A 17,729-nucleotide genomic window follows, 5' to 3' on the forward strand; every position below is an offset into this window, starting at 1 on the left:
TTCCCAGTCTCTGAACAGTTCCACTTCTACGAGACTGAACTGTGACAGCACTGCTGAGGGATGAGTTTTTGGTCATTTTCTATAAGTATAGAAATTTATAAGCACCACCCTTTTTAGGTGACATAATAATTAAATTGCATGTTCATCCCTGACTTTTGCCGATTAATCTTTTTACCAATCACAGAAATTATTGTAGTGTATGATTGCAGATTCTGAGCACTTTCACTCAGATTCTTCACTTGTATAGAGACATACTGTATGGTGAACTTGATTTTTTTAGGCATATAAACCTGGACCTTTATGATATCTATAACGTTGAATAACGATAAAAAAAAAATCCATAAAGCTTTTCTGCTTTTTCAGGTTGATGCATTTAAACAAAAATCAGTGCCTCCCTATTTCCTTCATATAAGCAGTTGAACAGCATGAATGCTTTTCAATGGCACTGTGCAGTACTGCATATTTTACTGGAGGCAAAGCTTACAATATGGCATATAGTCCAGTTTAGTAATAAGATTATATCATCATGTACTTGTTCAGCACATAAGCACTATTCATTTTCCTCCCTTGCCAGAAATCTAATACAGTGCCTAATGCTTCAATGTATGGCCACAGGGCAGACAAAAACAAGGTCCTGCTCCTTTAAATAACTGTACAGACTCAGCCGGTAAAAGTAATTTTCACTGTCAAATTCTATATAGGTTTTGGCATTACAATAAAGAGTGCAAACAACACTTAAGGACCAGGGCGGTGAAAGTAAATTACCTGTCAGTTTTTGTGACCTTGTCTGGCCTTTGTATGATTTTCTGAGAGGTCAAGTGGTACTGTATGTGATCTGGGAGTAGGAGTGGAAGCATAGTTAGATACATTTGCAGGTCCTGTCACGGAAGCTGAGGAATATCAATGGATGCACTTTTGTAAATGGCCTCAATAGGGATTTTGTAATGCTCTATGGGCATTATTTCACCACAGCTTATGCTGTCTGTTCCTGAAAGCTGCTTGTATGTCTGTATGCCCTCTGGCAGTTTCTGTAATGGAATGCTGAAAGGCAGAACAGAACCAAGATGCTACAGGTACCAAATCCCTAGGTGAGCAATGGACCATTACTGGAGGTTTAGAGTTAAACTGGTGACAGACTGCACTGCAAGAGCTTCATTTGTTTAGTCATGAAGAAATCGAAGACTTCTGTCTATCTGATCTTTTGGTATTAGTCTAGTTACTTGGTGCACATGTTCACATTTCAGTGCTTTCTAGCAATCCAGGAGGTACAGTAGGCAGTAAAGGTTTTTGCAGTATAATGAAAAAAAAAACCTAATTATTGTCAGTAGTTATTCATGCACACATTCTACTTACAGATACTAGTGTCCCAGTTATTTCTTGCTTTGTTTGTTCTGTGCCTAAAAAAATCAAACTGATCTGATCTTAAATATTTAAATTCTTCCACTCTCATGGTACATACCTTTATCAGTCTCTCTTACTGTACTCTACATTCATTTGAAAAGGAATCAGCCCCGTCAGAAAAAAACAGGCCTTTGTAAAACTGAGACCTGTTTTGTTTTCAGGAAAAACACTTCTGCCATTTTATTTTTCCATGATACAGATATGAAACCCTTTGGATCCATATCAAATGGGTGCTGTGCACAACCAAGAATATACCATGTAAAATGATAATATTTCTATAATACTGAAATAATACTTCACACACTCCATTTTTACATTTCTAGCACCTCTAAATGTATTTAACAATACAGGTGTCTTTCTTTGGGGTTGTGAAGACTGACTGTCTAATCTGTAGCTCCTGTTTTGCAGTACATTGATAAATTAAATTCTCAGTTATTTGATTATTTCTGAGATGGATGTGTTTACAACATGAAATGGGCCTTTTTCTAATGCTGCACTATATCCCATGGCTTCCTCTATAGTCTAATTGTGCACTCTGAAATTACATTAAAGTCAATCAGATTGTTATCTGGTAGCCTAGTTTATTAGTCATTAGTTACACAGAGATCAGAGACTATCCTATAGGGAAATCAGATGTTCTCTGCATTTAAGACAGCAATGAGGAAGCAGGAAATGAGATTAACAGTCGGCAAGCTGTTTACTGCTCCTCTCAAATAAATAGAACAAGTTCTGGCCATTCTTCCCCCCCCAAAAAAAATAAACTAAAGCTGTCTTCACTTTTATACATTGACAAGGAATAAGATTACAGGTTTACAGTTCAGGAAAAATAAGCTGTTTGTGTTTGTGACCTGTGCTGATAGTTTTAGATATGTTACTGATGTTACCATTAGGGTTACATGTGCATTGCAGAATACAAAATAGATGTAAGTAATTAAAATTCTGGAAAACTAGATTCCAAAACAAGAAACGAAATTCACATTTGTAATGGATTTTGTTGTTTAACCGGTTAATTGTAGAAACTTTCAATTTGAAGCCAAATCATCATGGTAAAACACAAATAATTATTAATAGATGGGCATTTTATTTTAAAATCTATGTATTAATAAATTACTGATGTATTAATAAGTCACTATTTTGCACACTGCACCCCTTAATAATGCAATATCAATAAATCAAAAGAGTTGTGTGGCTTTTGTGTATATTTTTGCTGTTATTGATAATATCAATCAATGATTTCTATTGTATTGCTCGTTTCTCTGCGAAAATCATATTAACAACAACACGACGTTGTATTTGATCCTTAGTTGTGGTTTTAATAAAAAATGACTCAATCTCTTTTACAATTTTGTGCCGGCTTGAATTCTTTCAGCTGCTGCAAAATCAGTTCTTGGATCCTTGCCAGTTTCTAACGTACTGTATGCTACACCAAGTCACTGGGCATGGACAGGAATGCATTGCCTGAACATGTTCTGTATCTCCTGAGTCTTAAGGTTAAATTAAACGTTATATCTAAAAAGCAATACATCTTTCTCAAATCTAAGGATTGGAGAAGTGAAGTTTATCGCCAATGCTCTGTCATCTTTTAAGTAAAATTGGAAATATGAAGTCTGTTTTAATGAGACTCTAAATCAAATGTAAAGACAGAAACATTGAACCAAAGCAAATATGTTTCATGTCAGTCAGGGAAGTGATTAAATTAAAAAAGTACGAAAGGAATCTGAGTTCTGTACCCTAAACTTGGAAATACAGTTAGAACATAATGTAATTTTACTTATGCTAATTTCTGTTGTGCTGAAAAACTATGAGCACCAGCCATGAAGTCTTTGCATAGTTTTACATAGTACAGTATGTACAGTAAGTATGACATTCTATCCTGTGTCATAATGGCTATCCTTTTATTCCCTTATCAGTCATTGAAACTGTAATTCCTTCAAGAAAACAGGTATTTATTTCAGATATGTTCCTCTTTGGATTATAGTTTTTCATTATATCAGGCATATTTGTGAACATCACATTAGTTTAAAAAAGGTTGATGGAAGTAAGATGTGTGCTTGCAAACTGTTGAAAACCTTCATAATACAGTATAATGCTGCAGAATCACTTAAATCAGTTTAGTCCATGTCCCTACATATCCCATGTTGACCCTTCAAAAAAAACTCACAAACATCAGCCATTTAAAAGTAATAATCCGTTTAGACAGAACTTTTTTAAGAACATATATAGAAGCAACAAGTTCTATGTATCACTATAGAGTTAGAATTTGAGTGCATATTTAGAGTGGAGAATAAATGGCATCCCAGTGTATAAAGTAGTATGTTTTTCTGTCTAGAACACATTGCATTTCTTTACCACAGAGACCTTTAGAAGACTCTGTCCAGACTGGCATTGATTGGCAAGGTTCATTACAGATCTGCTGCGCCTTGCAATCTAAGTGGCTTGCCTGGCCTTATGTAGAGCTGACAGAGCACTTGGCTTTGCAGCAGAAAACCATAAATCTGCACTATGCATACAGTAAATAAAACAATGAATGTAATCCCCCAGAAAGTGCATAACTATACTGTATGAGCTTTTATCTTTAACAAGGTTTGACATTTTATTTTCTTTAGACTTTGTTTTCTCCAAGTTTAAGGTACTCTAATGCCTAGAAATGTAGTCAGTACTGTACAGTATACTGTAGGAACAAGTAATAGGTTTATTCAGGTGTCACCTGAAGAAGGCTCCACAGCCAAAACGTTGTGTTTTCAGCATGGAATAAACCTATTACTTGTTCCTTTGCAGCCTACACATGCTGATGCAGCTACCCACCTGAACTACTGTACAGTATATGCCTTTATGCACTACATATTCTGTGTTATAGGACTGTATATTTTTGCTTTTGATTCATTCAAAATGACGGGAACATTTGTGGGGACAACATAGGTTGTTGCAATTGGTGAATTGAGCGTAGCATGGGTGATGAGAGTGAGAATTCATTCAGTGCTGTTATCTGATTGCTAGTGATGACAACACCACAGACAGTGCGAATCCAGTCACTTACACCTATTGATTAGAAATGGTCTCTGCTGACTGCATCAGGTACAGAGTCATCTTCAGAAAGCCATGAAGTCCCATGCAGTATATAGTACATCTTGTATGCCTACAGTCCAATGTCATCTGAGAAAGTGTGTAATTAATCATGTTGCTATGACTTTGAGGAATTCACAGAAGAGTAAATGTTAGATTTCATACTTTTATTTGTTTTATGCTATGGTTTATTCTGAAATTATTTGAAGAGTACTAACTAGTATACCAAAAGAAATTAAAGCAGCTTCTTTCACCTATGACCTGTCACTTGTCAAGGTGCTTTGGTAGAGCATTCTTTTTCCCTATTCTGGTGCAAAGAACCTGATGTAACATTGCTGTGATTTGAGTGTCTAGAGATCATTTGTCAGGCTGCCAGCAAGACGTCCCTGAATAAGCTGTGCTATTTCATAAAGACACTAGATTTGTGACTCAATCTTTCAAAGACACATACAGTACCATTGTATCTAGGATGAAAAATTTAAGTGCACACCACTTCATCTCTCTACTGCATCAGTCACTGATTTTTATTCTATAAGTGTTGCCATGGATATTCTTCATACAACTGTCTTTCAAGTACTATTGTATTCATCCCAGGACTGATTAATTATTGTTAACCAGAAAATACAATCACTTTTGCTATGAAGTACTATGTGCTTGATTAGTGTTTTACATCCTATATGCCAGTGATTTTAGAGATGTTACAGTTACTTCATTTTGGCTGACTAGCTTTGTGTTTCCTGATAATTTAGTAGATTTTTAATGCACTGTTCCATGTAATGAAATATTCTAATGTGTTATGCGTGACGTTTTCTAAATGTGAATATTTCAAGGAAAAATAACTACTTTCTTAAAATGTGTTCAGATAATTTATAAACTATAAATTCTAATTTTAGCAAAACATTTTATTTTTTAATTGTTGAACATCATCAAATTCCTTTCTTTTTTTTGACCACTAATTCACATTCCCTACCATGTGAAGCAGCCATATTGTACTGTTCATCTCAAGACTTTAACTTTACTCTTAGTGTTTTTCTTACGGCTTTCTTGGTGTGTAAATGGAAAAAAAACATTTGGATTTATCTGTCCACCTCACTGCTGATAACTGCTGTTGCTTTCTGAAATGTTGCTGGCAGAAGCTAATCTTTTTAATTGTGCTGATGGGCTTCTTTTTGGACAGATACGATTGAATACTATGTCTTTTATGTTTTGGCAAATATCTTAACACCTTATGTTAACCAAGTCTTTAACAGTATTTTGCTCAGCATCCGCAATACAATGTTTTGTTGCTTGAATATCTACTAAAGTGATCTTTTCTTAATAAAATATTTATAGTACAGTATTATACAGCTTTCAAATGTACTGAAAAATGAGTTTTTCTATTTATATTCATCATAATGCTGCGGTTCTACACAGGCATTAAAAAATTAGCTCTTGCAGTACTGTATATACTGTAGCCTAAGATTCGGTACATGCACTTTGCTGAAAGTAAAGTTTCCAATAAACTAAAAATCGAATTGTTTCTTTCTCATTACATGCTCATGTTTCTTTGGGTTGTCTTGAGCCTACAGCACCTGGGTACTGTTTGACAATATGATGTCAAAGAAGTTTAAAGTAAATTAATCTCAAGGACACCGTATAAATGGATTATGACCAGAAGACTAATATCCCACTATTTATAAGAACATTCAAATTATCCTGTACCTCAGATATCTTTTATGCTTGGAAAGTTTAGATGGTTTGACAGCGATTATTATGTGTTGTATTGTACAGTATGTACACTGTTAATACAGAAACAGCTCAGTACGAAGGATGGATGGGTGCATAGGAGAGTTGGAAACAGAATGTAAATTCACCAGAAATTGCCCTTATGAATAAGGCCAAATTGTTATTGTTGCACGTCACTTAGTTTAGTAACATTGTGCCTTATACTGTAGATACTGCATATGAGGAATAACTAATACATGAAAAGTCACATTCATTAGTAATCTATTAAGGTGTCTCTTCTCTTAGTGCATGCACAGTACAGTATTAATTTAATTAACAAGAAACCAACAGAGGGTTTTACTAATGATAAGCCTGTTTTTAAGGTAGTCTGTTTAAAATATATCCTGACACATTGGTGCTGCAGCAGTTAAAATTCTCTGCAGTTGTTGTTAGTTAATATACTGTATATGTAAAACAATAGATACAGTAAATAGGAATAGAAATATTGGAGATCAAGTATGAATAACTGTTCATAAGATAAAACACATAGTCATCACAAAAATAATGAATCGTTCACAAGTTACCCCACTAAGGGAACAGTATGAAAGCTGTTAGTTATATATATATAATTGTTTTTAACTTTACAAAAACAGTTGCATCACTTCATTTTCATGTTTAAAATTAGATTGCTGACTGACTAGAATATTGCATTACTTCACATAATAATACACGCATTGATCAGGTCACTTGTAGTGCACTGGGATGCAGAAAAATACCAAATCTGTCACTTATCAGCTGACAGGATAATATGGAGTGTTGCTTTATATCCAGTAGGTGGGAGTATATGTTAGATTGAAAATATTAGTATAGCTGGAAAATGACAGTCCCTTCTTTGATATTTTAGATTGGATTATCTAAACCTTATTTAGAGGATCTGAGCTAAAGAAAATACACAAGGAATGATTGTCTTGTAGTCTTAATACTTCTGATGAATGTGTATTTTTGCTGCAGTTTCAAATGTTTGGACTTTTTCTCTAAAATTCTTCATTGTTACAGTGTGATTTCTCTTTCTAACATATAGTATGCATGGAAGGAAGCTTTTGTTTCTTTTGTGCTTCAGTAAGAAAATGTAAAAGAGATTTCAGTTCAGTGTTATAAGAAGAAGCGGAGGAAGAAAGCTAAATAAAAAACAAACCCTTCACTACAGTAGGGAAATCATCCTACTATAAATTAAATCACACCAAGGTAGGCAGTACAGAGAAACCCAGCTGTGTGCCACTGTGTTCCAGGAAAAAGAAAATAATTGATAATTGAATTTAGTGCAAGAGGGTGCTGTTCTCCACCACACTTTGCTTGTTTTCCACCTAAAAGGATTTGTAATGCAGGGTTTGGTCTTGAAGCCCAGCTGTGGCAAGCATAGATTGCTTCTGCCTGAAGCAGGGATGCTGTCAAGTTGCTCTGCGAGTTGAGTCATCTATTGACAAAGAGCTGCTAGCTAGCAGATAATGCTGTGCAGCTCTGCTCACACTTCAACTGCTGCCTGCGCTGCTGCTGCTGCTACTACTTCTGCTGTTCCTGCTGCCTCTCCCACGATGCTTTGCTTAAAAGAGCAGCTGATATAGGTACGCACAGTCAGACTTAAGAAACCGCACCACCCTGAAAGAAGTAAAAGGATTTTGGTTCTATTCGTTTACAAGGAAAACCAGAGAGTGGGAAAAGCAGGAAGATAGGATCGGGATGACGGCTTACCTGAATAAACAGCATAGCTGCTGCCGGGATCCTGAAGGCAGGAGCATAGATCTAGTGATGAGTGATTCCCAGTGTTCCTGTGGTTGGCAACATGACCCCCAAGGATACTTTTACAATTCCCAGACACTACAATCTTCAGGGTCAACCCTGGCACGCAGCAGGGGGAAGCTCAGCACCATGCGGTCAGAGAGCATCTGGAAAAGCCCCAGCAAAAGTGTAGCCAAAGGCAAAGGGGCCAACTCTGAGTGGTGGTCTGACTGCAGCTGTCCGCATGGCTGGCATGACTCCTATCAGGTAAACTTCTAACTGCGCTCCACACCTACAGTGCCTGTGTATCTGAGCATTGTCCATAGTGTAGAATCTAGGAGAAAGACTTTGATTTTTTAATGCACTGAGCATTAAAGCTGTAGTATTAAGACTGTTTGCACTGAACTCAGATTTGGGTAAGAGGCCCGTATTCGCATTATTTTTTTTTATAAAATAAAACTGTTGAGTGACAACAGTATAAACAGTAGGAGTTTTATACTTTGGTGCAAAATGTGTATTATGGGTGATCTAAGTAAAATATGGAAAATGTTGGGATGGTTGTAACATATCTGGTTAGCTGGAATAAACATTTGAAAGAAAAAAGCATCTTTTTAAATAAAATGTGCATCAAAGAACATTTCAAAATTTGTATTTGTATGGTCTATGTGCTTTCTAGAAGGTTGGATTACAAAGCGACTATATATATATTTCTACAAGCATGCTAAGATAACACATAGAAAGTGCAATGAGTTAATCTGTGCATTATTTTTGTTTTTTTTGTGCACTTTATTATTGTGTCTGTGCTGCTTCCAAAATTTAAATCTGATTGAAACTGTCGGTGAGAGAGAAACTGCATTTGTAAAGGGGAAAATCTTTGCTACATCTTCAGAAAGGAACCTAATATTGAATTGAAATGAGTTACTGGAAACTGTGCATCATTCATATTCATAAAAGAAGATATTATCATTACAAAAATAGTGACTGGCACTCCTGAAGAAGTAAAAGAATATGCCTTCAGAAAAACTCTTTTGCATTTTTATTTTTATCTTTGCTTTTTATCTTTTATATATGTTACCGTTTTTTCTCTTAAGTTTCTCAAAATTGTTCTCTTAAGAGGAGATCATCTAAGTAGATTTCCATACTGAACTGCAGGGAAATGGAAAGGATGAAAAAAATCCCCTGCTCCATTTTCATTAGCATTTTAATAGGAACATGAGTTCACCTGGTTCTAGATGGAAGGATTTAAACCTGCATATGACTCAAAATATTAAAAGAAAATTACACTATCCAGCCAAATATAAGGTCTTATTGCAGGGCAAAATTACTGTGTATGTCCTCTTCTTTAATGAGCCCATTAAACAGATTGTGCAGAAAGAGTACAAATATGTAATACAAATGGTTAAATAATGCGTAAGTGATGATAACTGATTTAGGGGAACCCCTGTTCAAGGGGAATTTGTGCTAAAGAGATTTCTGCTACTAGCTTTTGTGTTCTCTTGGTTTGTGAAATCTTATATCGATTTGTTAGAGCGTGTGGAATTAAACTCAGCCATTACTGCAGGATAGCTGAACGGCCTCTGATCGCAGATGCCTGCTGCCTCAAGAAATGATCAGAAATTAGGCCACTCTGGTTTCAGGAAAGTAGACGCATTTTTCGGTGGGGAACTGTGATTGGTATGAGTAGGAAAACAGAACCCCCTCCCTTCTTTTTCCTCATATACAGGATTTAAAATGAAAATATTGGGTAGCACAGCTGTTCTTCACTAAAGTAATTAACAGAATGTTTAACATTGCTATAAAGTACAACATGCTCAGAGAAGATTGCTTTTAATGTTTATCTATGATTAGCTTTCTCTTTGTTAATCCTGTTACTGAAGTCATTTTAATTTGCTAGAATTTAAGGAAAACCAATTTTTTATTTATGTGTTATGTAGGATCAGTAAATACAGTCTATAATCTAGTTTATGGTGATGAAGTTTAAGATTCTACCTGCAAATTGCTTTGTAGCTTATAATTATGAAATGATATTTTGCATTTTGTTTACTGGAAAATCTCCTTTGCTTGCATCGCTAAATAACTTAAAAATGGAAATTTGTTAAGCAATGAAAGTTTTCTCTGCATTGTTTTGTAAATAGTCAATTTGTATAGAAATGTTGCAAAGTGAAATAAACGTAAAGTGATATGTTTTAAACGATTAAATACTTCATAATATCGTACACTGATGTACTGTTACAAGAATTTACATGTATTGTAGACTTAGTATAGTTACAAAGAAGATCTTGAATTGATATATATCATAAGTTGTACGTTGCCTACCTTTCAAAGTGTACAGTAGATAAGTTTGTACTTTGATTCTGCTTGATTATAGGATTTTATTTATACAGTAAATACTCATAATTTGTAAGACACATGCTTGTTATAAGGTACAAATAAATACATTGGAATCATGAAACCACTACTCTTGTAGATCATGTTTTTGTGTACTGCACAAGAACATTTAATATTTGTACATAGCTATACTGTGTGACCCAGTGTGACTGTCTATGAATCCAGCTGTAGATGGAAAATGAACAGTTACATGTAATGCTTGATTTCCATGTCTGTAGAAGGACCTGGAAACAGTTTGAAGAATGTTTGCACTTACAATGCATGCCAATGAGGATGATAAGCATATTGCTCTTGAAGTTCTGTCAAGAACTGACATTAATCAGCTGCCAGAGAGCAAGGCTGATATATTAAAATGTGACATTGGTATAAAGGTTTTCTTATTTTGCATTCAGGGTGGCATATGACTTTTCCTGGGAAGAAAACAAAAATCACGTTTTAATTTTCATCAAAATCAAATTTAGAGAACAAGACCCTATTTAACAGCATATGTTTTTCATTATTTATCAACCTGGAGTCCTAAAAAGGACAAAATGGGTGATCACATTTCTCCTTGTTCATATCAGACATAGCTGCTTTTAAATTGCCTCTGAAAAATGTAATTACTGCTTTTGTGACATTTGTTTTGTGTTCACTGTTTTTATAGGTGAACAACTGCTTATAAAATATTGATAGAGCAGCAGCATGTACTAAAGATAGTTTCAGTATTAAATTATTAATCAGAATAAATCAGAACCCAAGTCAAACTAAAAACACAAAGCACAGCAAGAAAATGACATAGGTTTGTGAATTATAGCAGTCTTTCTAAAACAAAACTTAAATTTTAGATTCATAAAGCGGGAAATTCCTGCCAAGCATATCTATTGACTTCAAACTCCATCGTTCAAAAAGTTTCTTACCTTATTAAAACATACAGCTAATTAATACAGACATTTGCCCAGAATTTCTCAAAATGAAAAAAATTAAGTACAGTACAATGTACTACTCTACGATATAGTATATTAACTAATTTCTCTTAGAAATTAAAACATATATTTTCTGTGCATGTGGAAAGTTGACAGTAATACCACTACAACATTTTTGCACTTGTACAATGTTGTTTGGTTGAAATGACAATATTTGGTTCTCAGAGACCTTAACGATTACTAGTCTGTTGAACTCCTATATACTGTAAATTGGTCACTCCATGCTATCTGTATACTTGCCCTTAAGAAAAATATGTACATTGTCATGAACATACAGTAGATACTGGTATTTTTTTTAAATAAAGCAAGCTGACACCATGTACTGTATCTACTAATAACACTTAATTTGATAGATTTTTATGGTCTTTACAGTTAAACTCAAATTAAAACTGATTCCCTTAACAAAAGGTTTCCCATTTACCAGAATGAGAATTTTAATTAAAGCATATGCCAGTGTACTTATTAATACATAATTAACCTGCAGCATTGATAGTCTCCCCTGCTGCATTAAGTAAGTGTATTACATTGTGCTTGCAGTAAGTTCACAACGAAGACCATTTCTAGTCAGAAGACACTTGAGAAATATTTGATATTCTAATAACCTGGAAAGAAAAAAGAAAATCTTCATCTGTATTGTACTTGTACGTCGTTAAGGATAGCATGCAGCTGCAGTACGTTTGCTTTGAAATGTTTTTGACTAGGAACATTATTTAACAAAACATCAGTCATAACATTTTGGAGTCCTATTTTGCTCAGTTTGATTACACAACGGCTGACATTAAATTCAATTTCTCAACTCAACCAATTGCTTTTGGAGGAATAGATATAGACTGTAAATACATACACTGCATTTATTTATTTTTTCAATTTGATTTCCTAGTGCTTTTATTTCTCTCATCCATGCAAGTCTAAAAGAAAACAATTAATTTAATTACAGCTAAAATAACTTGAAGAAACCTTAGAATGTGTTGAAGAATTAAAAAAAATACTTCTTAAACTGACAAGTGAAAAGACATTCAGTAAATTCAAAATCTCAATAAATGTATTTTACCCATATTTGCCAGGACTGCCATATTGTCATTCCATCAGGTTTTGCCAGTATTTTTTGAATACTCTTATTTATGCTTCACTATATTGTTTTTTTCACAAATCTGGAGAGGCCTGCAAACATACAGTTTAGTGTAATAGCACAAACAGCTTTGCAATTAGACATCACAGGTAAATCCACACTGCTAGAATCTATATTTTAGATCTTTGTTTTTAGATATAAGATAACATTTGTTACTAATTCATTTCAGATTATAAATTACAAACAATACACAAAAGTAAACAGTAATATACATGTAATACTACTGTATGTCTTGCTGTGTAATACATACTAAAATTATGCAAAAGTATGAAAATGGAAACATGGTAATTCTGACCTAGTTTGGTATAAAATGTAAGCCCAAGAGGTGCTCAGTTAATTTTTTTCATCACATTGAGCCACGGTCATTGCTACTAACCGCTGCGAATCGTTTTTACAGTCTGAATTTGACGATAATGTGCTTGAATCAAGCTGGTCTTTGTGGCAGCCAGAAGGTGAGCTAAAGGTGACTACAGTTCACTCAGTAAGCTGTGGTACTGGGAAGTGTTTGGATTGGGTGTTCGTGGAGTGAAGATTTCTCTGTAGGCCAATGTAGGCAGTAGACATCATCACATATTAATGATATGCTGTATGATGTGAAATGGAAATCTAATAAGTAAATTGATTCTTAAAATGTAGAGAGCTTTGCAAAAAATATATTGGTGCTTTTAGAAAATATATTTCAAGGATGTAACTGCTGTGCTACGGGCAGATTTTTAGAAAACCGTACGTCAACAAAGTACGCACTGTTTAGGTTACTTTAGAAGACAATGTACCAAAACAATACTGTATATGCTGTCTGGGTCATTCGGTTAGCCGAAAGTAACTAATACGCTTTGAAAAACAAATCTAGTGGTGCTTCTTCTTTCGTTTTTATGATCTAATCTGTTTTGTCTTAGGGAAAGGGGAAGTGTTAGAAGGGACAAAGTGCTGAGCTTTCTCTTACAGCGCAACATCTTATAAAAACCCTGTACTGCTTGTAACAAATTGAGTCTCTGACGCACTTTGCAGAGTGACAGCAGGGGTCCCATATTGCAATATGAATAAAGACCTTACTGAGTGAATGAGAATACCTCTCCTGGCTCTTCTATAAAATTCCACATCAGATGAATTGCCTTTCATCAGCATACTGTATCTGTGAGAGGCTTAGCTTTCCAGTACTCAGCTGTATAGACCAGACACATAGGAACTATATGGATATGGGGACATGTGTGACTCACAACTGTCAGGCATGCTTTTCATTCATCTTTAAGTAAATGTGATGAACAGAAAGAAGATTCTAAATCTCTTACAGTTCTTCTACACCTAGATATACTGTAGACTACAGATATTTGTTCCGTAAAAGACCTTCTATGAAAGGCAGAGCTGTATAGTGTTTATTTCTCTTACATTAATATTTGACATTGGAACATTACAAAATGGTAAGAGCAGAATTTTAGATTAGACACCTTTTTAAGTAGGTTTTGCAAAATACATCTCTGTATTTTGGCATGCTATACTTCATTTGCTAATTTGAGCAAAAGGAAAAGTGCCTCACAGGTGATGGATGAACGGATGATCAATCGCTAGTTTTTCATAACCACATAACTAAAAATATCCCTTTTAGACACCTGTGCAATGCAAATTGCTCATCCTGCTGTCTTAGATTTGTTGACATGATTTGTGTGACTTCTTGTGTTTTTCATTTTGCATATTGCCTAATGCAAGTCTTTTGGACAGGCTGATACTAACAAAAAAGGCAATCATATCTTTGATTTTTCATTGACCACAGATCAAACATCATTGCAGGTAATTTTGCTCTGGATAAGTTTAAGGCTGGATATGTTTTATCTTTAAATGTTAAAATAATACACACTACTGTATAAGTCATACTCTTTTAAACTTTTTTATCATCGAAGTTAAGGTGCTGGCACTGGTTACAAACACCTTTACAGTATATGTAAGGTAAAGTGAAAAAAAATTCTTGTGTAGCAATTTGGTATTCTTCTCTTTCCTAGTAATTGCCAGGTTTCAATGTGAATGGTAATTTTCAAATTCTGTCATTATTCCTAGTAAAATATCTTGTTACATTTGCATAGTATGTAATAGTTGCCTCATAGCATTCAATTGCAGTATTTGTAAAGCTGTACCACAATTTATTCAAGAGGTATGATTACACATAAAACTCCTACCCAAGTGTGCCCAAGCAAATTGTACTGTAATAGTTTCTAGTTACTTCAGCCCTTTCCTTAAGCAGGGATGATGAACAGACCAGACTATGTCTGACTTAAACAGTGAAATGTAACATTACATACAGTAAGGAAAGGAAACAGAATTAGCCATCAGAGTGGTTCTGTTTTTCCCCTCTAAATTATGTAATTGTGTAAAAACATAAATTACATTTTTTTTTACCAATGCCTGATATTATAATGGTACAATGTCCTGTTAATGTGATAACCAGATACATAAAAGTTGGGTTTAAGTGGTCCAATCAAGGTTTTATACATTTCATGTTTTTTAAATGATAGAAAAAGGCACATTATTTCATAAAATGTTTATTTTTAGGGGAAATGTGCCTGCTCTCAGTTGAAGCTTGTGTCCAAGGATGTATAAAATATACATTATAATGTGTATAATATTCTTCATATGTACATTTTATTCATTTTTGCACATTTTAATAAGAATAATTTTGTATCAGACCTGCTGAAAAAACTGTATACTGCATAAATACAAATTAAATGCTTTGCAAAAAAGCTGCTTTTCAGGTAGTTCCTTTTTATTTGTTCTTGAATCCCAAACACTACTTTTTCTTTTAATTCACCTGTTTGAAGTTTTTTTTTTTCTAGAGACTTAGAATCCATCTATGTAATTATCAGCAATGCCTTGTAAGCAGAAAGTCCCTCAATGGCTGGCTTTGAACCACTCAAGCAGTGTTCTGCTTCTAATTCCTGAACACTTAGCTTTTGTGTACTGCACAGCAACTGAATGTTAATGTACTTTGATGAGAATCAAACCAAAGCAAAATAGTTATATTCAACTTCAAATTAGTGTGTGTTGTATTTTTCTGTCTGTATCCTCTTAACTGGGCAGTTGTTGATGCAGTTCTAAAGCAGCATCTGTAGGAACACTCCAGCATTGTGTGGGTTTTCAGGACTTTGTGCTGCCACGTAATCATTAGCTTGTCTGAAATGTAGTCTGTTTTCTCAAAGTTAATTGGCCTCGGATGAACAACTACTGTAGCTACTTAATTATAAACTTAATAAACTGATTGAGACATTTAATAATCAGACACGTTTCATTCTCGCGACTGCTCTTTCATTTGTAATGAAATTATCTGAATATTTCAAGATTTATAAACTTAAGATTCTTCAGGAGAAGTGAATTCTCCACCGTTTAACTTGAGTCCTCTTTAAAGGGCTAAGAATTTAAAACTGGTCAAAAAATGTGAGGAGACTCTTCTTGTTCGTTTGATTTCTAGAAGTTAATTTATCCAAGGACTATGTCCACCCATTTCTTAAAAGCAGACAGGGTTTCAACTTCAAAAATATAGCTAGATAGTTTGCTCTTGAATCCATCAACACTTTGTGTAAAAGTATACTTTTCTCTGTGTGTAACTATTCTCAGTTTTCAGTGCCCATAGTCCACAAAGGTTGGACGAGACTTTTGACAAATACTGACTGACACACCCGTATTCCCATGTAAAACACATCAGTGATTTCAACCGAGACTTCAATTAAAATGAATCTTATAGCTACAACCCACTTTAGTATTATTGATCAACGTTCGGCTCTAAATATACTGTATAATCAAGAGGAGCATAATATTATACAGTAGGTGGCCCACCTGATTATAATGTAAATATATTAAGTATTCATCAATAAGTGTGCATTGGGACCCTAGAAGAGTAAACCTAATGTTGGAAAAAATGGTTATTTTCATGTAATTTATACAGGAATCTTTTACCTATATAATTTAGACAAGTAGGTCAATTGGCTTCTGGGAAAATTGGCCCTGGTGTAAGTGTGTGTGTGTGTCCCGTCCGCTGTGTACTGAGCATTGGGCCCGGTGCGTGTCAGGATAGGCTCCACTCTCCCTGTGTTGGATAAAGCAGTTAGAAGATGGATGAAGGGAAGAAGTTAACTAACAAAATAAAATTAATTCCTGTAACATGAAAATCAAACCATTACAATAAATAAAAATAGCTGCCTTCAGAATAATTTTCCTGCAACTTTCTTGTGAAAGGCCTGCTTTTATATATGATAAGGGTGGGTATTATACTGTATATGTAATGATTTTTGTCTAAATGTTTCAGAATGTTATAGAAGTTATTAGGCAACTGGCTGTCAGAAAAAGCAGTAACATATGACTTTCCCTATATGCTCACTGTATCCCGCTGCCTTCACTAGTCAGGAACAACATCTGTCCTTCGCTGTGGGCTTACTATGTTCTCAGTGTGAATTCTGTCTCCAGCATTCACAAGTAAGAGCTTTTCTGCAGAGTGGATGTTTTGCAAACAAGTATCCTGGTGTCCCTTTTGATATGATTTCTGTTTTAAAAAAAACATTTCTTTCTACTAATTGCAGATGCTTTTAATCCTGTGTGATATCAAGTGCTACCTCCTTCATCTGGGTTAATAAAGCATGATGGGACAATGCGTTTATGTAGGCTTTCTGTTCATGTTTTTAAAACTGCTCTGATTCTTGACACGTTTCTCTATTGTTCTGTGGGCGTTGTAAAACTGCCGGGTATTTTTCACTTACTGTTCATTAGGTTCAGATCCTGACGTTAGAAGCCTATTGTACTAATGCAAGTCAATTTGGCACTAAATTGTTCTACCTTCCCCCCTCCTCTCTCTCATTCTGCAGCATGGTCTATACACAGTAGATTGTGTATACAGTAAACCAGCTGATTACAGATACTGATCCCTTATGTCTGCATTTTTGTTGTTTTCTGCAAAGGAAACAATTTGTATATGTTGTAAGACTATGGTATCAACAAAATACACTTATCTGAAGTTAAAACTTTGAATTCTAGCTGTTCAGAGTGTGCAATTTACCTGCAATTAAGTTATGTTAGTCATATGAAATTTATGTCATAACAAAATAAGTGTTGAAACAATTTTTAGGTAATATTGCAGAACTTTGATCTCCTTGTGGTTTTTAAAACCTTTTTTAGGATAAAAATTTAAATATTAACAGTGTGTTAAAAAGTTTACCAATGTCCTTGTACAGCACATTTTCAATGAGCTAACAAATGTTCCTCAGTAGAAGAGCTTAGGAGAGCTCAGACTAGAATTTATTATCAATAAAAAATTGCTTGAAATTCATGCT

General features: G+C 34.6%; 1 protein-coding gene across 31 annotated transcripts in view; it reads left to right on the forward strand.

Annotated features, from left to right (window-relative positions):
- The window catches only part of dlg2 (discs, large homolog 2 (Drosophila)), a 276,018-nt gene that overhangs the window by 150,377 nt on the left and 107,912 nt on the right, over positions 1 to 17,729 (forward strand). The window contains exon 1 of one of the 31 annotated variants that reach the window (XM_069190037.1): positions 7,598 to 8,211. The exons of 27 other annotated variants lie outside the window; for them this stretch is intronic. In XM_069190037.1, coding sequence (XP_069046138.1) covers positions 7,906 to 8,211 — 306 coding nt within the window. In that variant the 5' untranslated portion in view covers positions 7,598 to 7,905. Of the gene's footprint in view, positions 1 to 7,597; positions 8,212 to 17,729 lie in introns of those variants that run through there. 3 more of the 31 variants (XM_069190038.1, XM_069190041.1, XM_069190042.1) reach the window with 3 other exon arrangements.

Source organism: Lepisosteus oculatus, chromosome 5 (assembly GCF_040954835.1).
Source record: "Lepisosteus oculatus isolate fLepOcu1 chromosome 5, fLepOcu1.hap2, whole genome shotgun sequence".
NCBI classification, from domain to species: Eukaryota; Metazoa; Chordata; class Actinopteri; order Semionotiformes; family Lepisosteidae; genus Lepisosteus; species Lepisosteus oculatus.